The sequence below is a fragment of the Rosa chinensis genome, chromosome 5 (genome assembly GCF_002994745.2).
Source record: "Rosa chinensis cultivar Old Blush chromosome 5, RchiOBHm-V2, whole genome shotgun sequence".
Classification (NCBI taxonomy): Eukaryota; Viridiplantae; Streptophyta; class Magnoliopsida; order Rosales; family Rosaceae; genus Rosa; species Rosa chinensis.
The window spans coordinates 64,350,114-64,359,973 of NC_037092.1; the positions used below are offsets into that span (position 1 = coordinate 64,350,114).

General features: G+C 35.3%; 1 protein-coding gene and 1 non-coding gene across 2 annotated transcripts; both read right to left on the reverse strand.

The window, feature by feature from the left end:
* Positions 1-3,667: 3,667 nt before the first annotated feature.
* On the reverse strand, positions 3,668-4,453 carry LOC121048908. Its single transcript, XM_040505928.1, has one exon. It carries the CDS (start codon positions 4,451-4,453, stop codon positions 3,668-3,670), a length of 786 nt encoding a protein of 261 aa, XP_040361862.1.
* Positions 4,454-6,177: 1,724 nt separating this feature from the next.
* Positions 6,178-7,057, reverse strand: LOC112163833. The gene is made up of 3 exons (XR_005799121.1): positions 6,726-7,057; positions 6,483-6,575; positions 6,178-6,390 (listed from the first exon to the last, which is right to left on the reverse strand). It is a non-coding gene; the product is annotated as an uncharacterized LOC112163833 (transcript).
* Between the last annotated feature and the right edge of the window lie 2,803 nt (positions 7,058-9,860).

A 9,860-nucleotide genomic window follows, 5' to 3' on the forward strand; every position in this document is an offset into this window, starting at 1 on the left:
CTTGCTGCCCCTGCCGCAGCCTCCCTGCAGCCCCCACTGCCCCTACCGCATCGTCGCACGCCTGCTGCCCCTGCAGCACAGCAGCACGCTAGTTCCTTTGCAAATCAGCCTGTTTGCACACCCCGAAACCTCTTGATTGGGACCTCAGATTAAAATCTTAATCACAGTTGTTCGTCTCTGCCTCTTCTATCTGCCCTCCAAATTTCAGCCCTATTGGAGTCGTTTTGAGACCTGTATACCATTCGAAGTGGGAGCTGTCCAGAAGAGGCGAATAGCTCTTGGATTGGCTGAGAAGACAACCTTCTCAGTTCTTCACACATAAGCTGAAGATTCATCTGTTCTTCATCAAGTAATGTTTTCCAAAATCTAATTTTATATTCATGCTTATTGAGCCTATTGATTGAACATGAAAAATCATCCATGATGCATGAACCCTAAATTCTGATTGTTTTATTTGGAATATATATATATATATATATATATATATATATATATATACAGCCCTTCTTGGGTGCGGATGTTCGCACTTTTTCCTTCGGTGCGGATTTCCAGTTTTTCTCCACTTTCCGATCATATTTTCACATCTTAGCCGTTCAGTTTTTACGTCCTAATGTATAGATCATCTCTGCAAAATTTCAGCCAATTTGGTGATCGTTAAGTCATCCAAAACTGCAATTTACCATTATAAATACGAACGGTTCCGGTTCAACAGATTCGGTCCGTTCGTGTAAATTGCAGTTTTGGATATCTTAACGATCACCAAATTGGCTGAAATTTTGTAAAGATGATCTATACATTAGGAACTAAAAATTGAATGGTTAAGATGTGAAAATATGATCGGAAAGTGGGAAAAATGGCAAATCCGTACCTTTTTGCTTCAGTGCGGATATCCGCACCTGAGCAAAGTTTTCCGCACCTGAGCAAAGTTTTATATATATATATATATATATATATATATATTGTGTGTGTGTGTGTGTTCATGTTTTGGATTGTTTGATTGGAAAAGAAAAAAATTAGGATACTTATAATTCTAGCACTTGGTCCAGTAGCACCAATCCACAACTAGAGAGCATCAATCATTCATGCAAAAATAAAATCTGCTATTTATGGGATTCGAACCCAGCCACAGTGTGTACCAGCCCAGCATGTTGTCCACTGTGCCATTATGGCCAATTGGTAATTATCACCACCATTTAATATTAATACTGCCAGAAGCAGATTCAACTCCATTTAATTGGTGATTAATCAATTGATTCAATTCATTTTTGGTTTTGATTGACATTTATCCAAAATAATTACCATAGTAGTTTCATAATGTATCCTTTATTACTACATTTTAATATTGTATATTACGCGAATTATGGGCTTAATTTTTGGTTACACAAATTTGAATATGCCATTATAATTCTTTATGCTAGAAGCATTATGGGCTAAATTATTACGCGATTATTACATAAACATTATTCCAGAAGTATTTGCCCAATTTATTACCTATAGGAAATGCCAGAAGCATTAATGGGATTTGAACCCATTTCCTTAGGTACATAACCGCTGCATTGATTTATTTACGTTACGATTTAATAACATATATTGAATTTGGTTATGTTATAATTGAGAATATTAAATGTGGCCGAGTCAGAAGCTAAAATCAAGCCAAAAGTCACAACAATAAATCCAAGCCAGAAGCTCAGGCCCAAGGTGCAAGGCTAGCACAGAAATTCGCCACGTGTTGCCATGACAATGGTTATGAATCTTCTCCAACTAGGCTAATCCAGTTGGATGCGATGTCTAGGCAAGGTTCAGATGAGGCTGTGTACTTAAGTGAGTCTCGCTCCACCTAAACCTCATCTTTCCTTACCTAGTCGTATTCAATTGGAGCTACCAAAAGGGTTGAGTAATAACTTTTCATTCCTTGGCAGACCAGTTTGAGCCCAGCATGCCCACTCTCCCCGCACATGACCTAGCAGCCCAGCAGGCCTCACACACTCTTTGACTAGAGCATGAAAGCCTAGGTCACAAGCCTGCAGACTAAGCCCGATAGGCTTCACTATCAAGCCCACTCCTCCTTTGATCCAGCAGAATCAAAATAAAAGGAAAAATGATTTCATATTGTAAATAGATTCACCATATCTAATATGTGTAATTAATTGCCAGAAGCATTTATTTACATAATTGTGTGATAATTAATCTGTTATATTACTAGCATGCAAGTAATATCTCAATTGATTTATGATTTCCATTTATCCAATTTGTGAGATATTATTACAATTTTCTTTATTCAATATTTTTATGTTACTTGTCTAAATTTTCGCACTAGAATATATGTGTAGAAAATGCAGGTACCTAATGAATTAGAAGTTCTAAATGAACCAGTAGTTCATACATAAATCGAACTTGTAGTTTCGATAATGCCATTTAAGAAACTTGAAGTTTCTTTCATAAATTCACCACACATGATAAAACCAGCAGATTTTACATGTCTAATCCTATTTTTCATACCATGTTATAGAACCTGAAGTTCTCATTACTTGCTTATGGATGATATTACCTAAAGCACTAATATTATTTGTTCCTTTCCTGTAAGAAATGTCAAATCTCAACATGTTTGACTTTGTTGCTTTGGAGGTCTCCCGAAGAAACTATCTAAAGTGAACTCAAGATGTGAAAATTCATCTGACTGCAAAGAATATGAGATCAACAATCAATGCTAACAATGTCATCATTGAGGCTTTTAATATGAGTGCCATAATTTTCAAAAAGTAAATATATGGAGAAAACACTCCAAGTTGAGTATCCGATGAAGACGATACACAGACTCTTTGGGTCGCTCTAGAAGAGCACTTTCACGGTCAAATGACCATTTTCTTGCTTGAAGCAAGACATGATTGGCAGAACGAAATTAGCCCATATGACAGTCTACCACTTGGCCAAAGCCCAAGAGGCCATGTAATCAGGCTCCACGTGGCCAAGGCCCACGTGGTAGGAACCATGATGCCATAACTCAGCAAGCTCGAGTTGAAAGGACCACTGTTCAAGGTATTGGTCTACGTAAACTATCTGAATTACCTAACATGTAATTTTCAGGGGGAGCCGAAATCAGGGGGAGTATCCTGAAGCATACCCACTTGACCATCGTGTACTCTTTTCGTCCTTCGTCCAGGGTTATTTTTGTCCCACTGGGTTTTGTTACCTGGCAATGTTTTGACGAGGCACATCTTTGGCATGGTCATCCCACTTACTGCATCCTGAAGATGCTTTGATTTGACATATATGCATTTTGCTCATCTTTTCCCTTCGACCACGAGTTTCTCCCACTGGATTTACTGGGCAAGGTTTTGGTGTAGCAACTCTAATGCATCCCACTCGTAGACATACTATCTACTTATGATGCTGATAAGAAGAACTTCACCTATCTCTATTGTGATACGACCAGGGCCGGTCCTGAGCTTTTTGATGCCTTGGGCGAAATTTTTTTTGTGTGCCCACCAACTAACCGAAATATAAATGTAATGATTCTTACAAAATGTCATAATCTAAATCCTTTATTTAGGGGTTTGGAACCCAGTCAAGCTGGGCGGCTCATCCCCACGCCGATTTTATTACATAAAGAAATATTATACAATGGGGGGGGCATAAAACCAAAACCCCATATAAAAAAGATTACAAATCATCTGAAATGATGCCTTCTTGCATTTCTTGAAGCAAAATCATCAATTATCTTCTCATAGTCAACATTTACCAACATATTTCTTTCAATGGTTAAAATAGCTAATCCATTCAGCCTATCTTGAGTCATGGTAGTCCGCAAATAAGATTTTAATAATTTTAATTTTGAAAAACTTCTTTCGGCGGATGCTACCGTCACCGGTATAGTTAGTAAAATCCTATAGGCAACCATAACACTTGGAAACATATCCATTTTCTTTGCAAACTCCATAATTTGAATGGATGTCCAAGGCCTATCTGTTTCATATGCCTCATTCGGCAACATTTCCTGCAGAATTTGTAACTCCATAAGCAAATATTTCGCATCAATGTCAGAACCATCACCATTTCTCAAAGCAATTTCAAGATTCAAACAACAACTTTTCAAGTCATCATCATCCAAATAAGCTAACTTTGATGCATCAAACAAGAAGCCAAACATAGATTCAAAAGTTTTCATTTGTTCAAACCTGCTTTTTAATTGAGAAAGAGCTATATCAACTAAAACCAAAAAGTAATCAGTTCTAAAGGACTCTTGAGCAGATTGTTGTTCCCTTTCAGTATTTGGAATTTCATCAAAATGCTTTTTTCTGCAAACATGACGTTTTATAGGAAATATAGGCTCAACTCCCATGTCATTTGCAATTTCTTTAGCTTCAGTCATGGCAAAATTAAACCCATTTTGCCTATACTTTTCAAAATAAGAAACTAGTCCCTCTAAGTTCTTCACGGCAACATCAAGAAGCATATCTTTGGATTGTAACTTTTTACTAACCAAGTTAATTTTATACAAAATGTCATGCCAAATAACCAAACTTAAAATAAAATCAAAGCTTGAAAGTTCACCAGATATCAAAGATTCAGCATCCCTACACACTTTTCCATCATCACTAATTTCTGCCAGTTTTTTTAAGGCTTCTTTTATTTGGGCAGCTTGAGTTTTTATAGCTTTGACACTTTCAATATGACTTTCCCAGCGTGTAGTTGACAAAGATTTCAAAGTCAAGTCATCTATATATTCAAGTAAAACACTCCATCGCTTTGTAGAATTAGAGAACACCGTATAAATTGTTTGACATGTTCCAAAAAAAGATTTTGCTTTATGACAAGAGTTGGCCATGTCACACAATACTAAATTAAGAGAATGACAACCACACGGCATATAAAAGGCTCTAGGATTTATATCAAGCAATCTTTTTTGAACACCTTGGTGTTTTCCTTTCATATTAGAACCATTATCATAGCCTTGTCCTCGCACACAATCAATATCTAAATCAAGAGATTTCAAAGCTACTTGTAATTCATTAAAAAGCCCTAAACCAGATGTATCTTCCACATTTAGAAATTCTAAAAAGAACTCTTCTATTTTTATAGGAGAACTCAACACATCTACGCATCTTATAATTAAAGTCATCTGTTCTTTATGACTTGCATCAGGAGTGCAATCAAGGATTACCGCAAAATATTTTGCCTCTTTGATTTTTTTAATGATTGCACTCTTGACATTTAAGGCCAACATACCAATCAACTCATTTTGAATTTTATGGCTAAGATAATGATAATGAATTTCTTTATCTTGAATAAGCCGAAAATGCTGTTTCATTATAGGATCAAACTCAGCAATCATTTCAAGTAAGCCTAAAAAGTTTCCATTAGAATCTTCATAAATTTTTTCATTTGTTCCACGAAAGGCCAAATTATTCTTTGCAAGACATTTCACAACAGCAACTATTCTGACCATAACCTCTTTCCAATGTTCAGTATCTTTCTTAATTAACTCTTGTAACTCTTTATCAATTGTTTGATTCTTATTCAATCTCACTCGCAACTCAGCCCAAGTTCTCAAGTTAATGAGGTGTTCATAACTGTTTTCATGTAAATTTAATGTTGTACTAAGATGTTTCCAATCTCTTATCCCTTCACTTGCTAATTGACATCTCGAGCGAGCTGTTTTAAATAATTTGCAACAGAAACAAAAAACTTTATCTAGCTCTTTCGAGTAAATCAACCATTTTCTAGCAAAAGTTTCACCATTTGGTAATTTTCTAACATAAAACTCAGCAGAAAAGTGCCGACCTAATTCATCCTTAGGAAAGTTGATATCATATTCCGTAATAGGTCCTTTTTCTACAAGCAAGTCTCTCATTTTTGAATCTAGACTATCCCAAACTCTAGGATCAAAAATATTCAAATCAACAGATGATTTCAAGCATTCAAGTTCATTAGCAATAATTTCATCATGACAAAGATTTTCATTATTTTCTATTTCGTCACTTTCATTTTCACCTATATCACCAAGTTCTTCGTTCACCTCATTCTGATTTTCTACAAACTCATCAGAATGAATTTGTAGTTCAGGTTCATTTACTAAATTCTCAACATGATTTTCAACAGATTCATTTGTTTCTTTAACAAAATATCTATCTAAAGATCCCCGTTGAGATTGAATAATTTCTTCTTCTCTTTTCTTTCTTTTTCTTTTTTGAGAACCTGAGAGTTGTTTCCTAGGAAACATTATTGAAACTAGCAAGAAAAAACTCAAACAAGCAAGCCAAGACACTAAACTTTGAATGATAAACACTTTAGCATAGAACAATAAAACCTGGAAATCTGGAATCAGCTTTTTTCCTTCTTGTTTTTCTTTTCTGATCGAGATTGACTTGCAAATCCTACTTCTAATTGCACCTAATATTGAAAATTGATGAATGAGCAGGTTGTTAGAAATCACTTTGAATGATAATTGATAAACACAGTAGCATAGAACATTAAAACAATACCTGAAAATCTGGAATTTGCTTTTTTCCTTCTTGTTCTTTCTCTTCTCAGTCTTTTGATCGAGATTGACTTGCATCTGCAACTTCCAATTGCACCTAATATTGAAAATTGAAAACTAATGAATGTCCAGATTGTTCGAAATCAAAATTGATGAACACCCAATACAAATCAAAACTAGATATCAAAATTGAAGAACACCCAATAAAAATCAAAATTAGATATCAAAATTGAAGAACACCCAATACCTATTTTGATTTGTACCTCAACCTACATCAATGGAAAGCTGAAAATTTCGTACGATCACCATAGAATAACATAAACATAGAGAGGAGAAAGATTGGGTGATGGATGAGAATGAATTGAAGAATTGAGTAACCATTGAAACCAATTTAAAGAAAAAATTTGCAGAGTTTCAAGGTTTGGGACTTGGGAGAGAGCAAGAGCTTGGATAATCAATTTTCTTCCTGCCGTTGTGCGTTGGAACTTGGAAGAAGAAGAAGGAGGAGAACTGGAGAAGTAAAGATGCGTTGGAAGAAGAAGAAGAAAGAGGAGGAGTAAAGACGCGATAATGCGTCTGGAAATCTGAACTTTTTTTTTTTTTTTTTACACGTTACACTCTATACATATATAATTATATATAATTAAATATATATATATATTTATATTATATATTAAATCTTATTGCTGAATTCTGGTGCCCCCTAATATCCTGGGCCCTGGGCTGTCGCCAATAATGCCCATGGGCAAGGCCGGCCCTGGATACGACTACTCCACATTCACGCGAGTTGTGCTCTTTTTCTCCTTCGACCAAGGTTGTTTTTCTCCCGCAGGGTTTTTATTGCTTGGCAAGGTTTTTGACGAGGCAACTTAGAAGCGCTCAGCCTAGGCAACACTATTGACATGAAATATCTAAGGGGGAGTGTTGTAAATAGTTATGGCTAATATCATGTAAATAGATGGAGAGTCATATATGCCTTTCACTATAGATTAGTGATTGATAGGATTGTGAATAGGAGTAATTGACGTTGCTATTAAACTTTGCCTATTTGTATACATCATGTACTCCTATATAAACCCCCTCATGGTGAGATGAATAGATACAATCTATCTCCATGCGCCCAAACTCTCTCTTTTTCTGAAACACTTTTGCTTTCATTTTACAACATTGCAGTAATTGTTCTACCATCTAGGTATTATACTTTCTATATATCTGTCATTTAAATTATTATATTGTGAAACTGTCATGATGTCTTTCTTTCCTTGAATATTTATCTGTCTCAACTCAAAAGTGTGGCTTCATAGAACTGTATATGCCAACTCAATCAAATCTTACTTTGCCGAATTTCATCTTTTATAGTGCTTTGAAAAAGAAATTAAAGGAGAAGATGGCTGAATTTCAGGCAGTTCAAACTTACATATACTTTTAGCCTTGTTTTGTTTCTTTCATTTGATATATTTGTCATCACAACTTAAATGTTCTAAATCTGCAGACTCAAGAGAAACCATTCATCAAGAGTATCGGGAGGTTGTCAAGAGGCGAATTTTTACAGGTTTGAGCATTTAATTGCCCCTTATCTGTGGCTATGTAACTTCCTTTGACCTAAATATTGGTACCATTTCTCCTTTTTTGTGATTTTCAGTGACTGGCACAAGAGCTGATGAAGAGGTGAAACTTGATGCATTGTTCAAAAAAATTTTTTCCTCCCTGCCCCCTTGAGACCACTTTTTACTGTCAGCACTGGGATATCCTAGCCACTTTGAATAGATTTTTGACATGTTGAACAATTTGTTCCAACTTCCTATCACCCCTACAATTTTTTTAGTTTGAGCTGTTAGATTTACTAAATTGGAAATTAAGTTTCTTTTTAAAGAAAAATTATTAGTTTCTGGAGATGTCCTGTCACAGTATCTTTCTTGCATGCTTAGTTTGATATTGTCAATCTGATTAATGTTATCTTTTGCTATTGTAGGAGAATCATTGGTTCTAAATAAGCAAAGACTCTGAACATAGGTCAGTACTTAATATCTTAGTTTGAATGTTTCATGTGTTAGTAACTAAGTTCTAAAGGCAACTTGTCATGCTCAACTTGTCCTGCCTTAGATATATATTGCTTCCTATATATGGACAGATGCTGCTGATTTTGAGTTGAAAGGTTAGAGGAAAGCTCAATGTTATCAGTTGGGTGACAAGAACAAAAACTTAGTAGAGATTAGAGAACAACAAAGGAAATCAGAAGAAAGAAAAGCAAAGGAAGTTATGTTTGAAGAACAAAAAACTTAGTACCATCACTTTGTTATTATGTCCATGCCTCATTCACCAAAATGATTAACTAATCCTTTTGATATAATAAACTAATTTCACGTGTGAAATGAGTGGGGGAAGTTTGTTGTCAACACATGTGTGCATGAGCCATGAAATAGCGCGCTTGTTGCTGGTACATTTTTGACAAGGAATGCATCTTTTTTGTGTTTCTCTGTTGGTACATTGTCATGCATCATGTGTGACATGTTTTGGAACAATAGATATATGTGTATCAGTTTTTTGATGTCCCAAGTAGATGGGCATGCACTAGAATGCTTTTCTTGTTTAAAATGTTGGCTTAAATGACTGGGAAATGCACCCTTTTGCTTTTGAAATTTAAAGTATTGGTTCGATTAATCATTTGATGGTTTGCAATGTTTGTATTTGATGAAGTACTATTCATTTGGTAAATGGACCAAATGAATGCACAATCTAATTCAAGAATGAGGATGTTCAAATGATCAAACAATAGATTAGATATAATGACGATTGTCTGTTATCTAATTGGCCAAAAATGGGACAGAAACACATTGCAATCATTCATATCACACATCAGTTTTCAAAAAATCAATGTTTTCTAATTAAAACTCACACAACAGAAGCAATTGAACTCTGTTGTTCAAAAAGTTAATCACACAACAGAAGCAGTTAAACTCTATTGTCCTAAAAGTAAATCATACAACACATATAGTCCAAGAACTGAAGTTTGAAGATCAATCAAATAACAGACAAAATAAAAATATGTTGTCTGACAAGCTTAACATATAACAGCTTGAAAACTGGCATTGTTGTATGAAGGCAACGCCTCAACTGTTGCGTAGTTGCTCTTGGCATCTGCCGAGCTATCACACAACAATTATAACACACACTTGTTGTTTGTGTGTTTATCAGACAATTGTGTTCCACCGTTGTCTGAATTTTCAACAGACAACGGTTTGGTCTACAATGGTGGCCCTCCAAATCACACAACGGTTTTCTCCCGTTGTCTGATAAGGTTTTTGGTGTAGTGTCTGTTTTGTGTATTTCTTTAAATAGTATTCGACAATACATTTAACTGTGAGAAACCTGCATCAATATT

What these genes read in the sequence shown, in the direction of transcription:
- LOC121048908 (XM_040505928.1), bottom strand. Translation starts at nt 4,453, where the DNA reads ATGCTTCTTGATGTTGCCGTGAAGAACTTAGAGGGACTAGTTTCTTAT.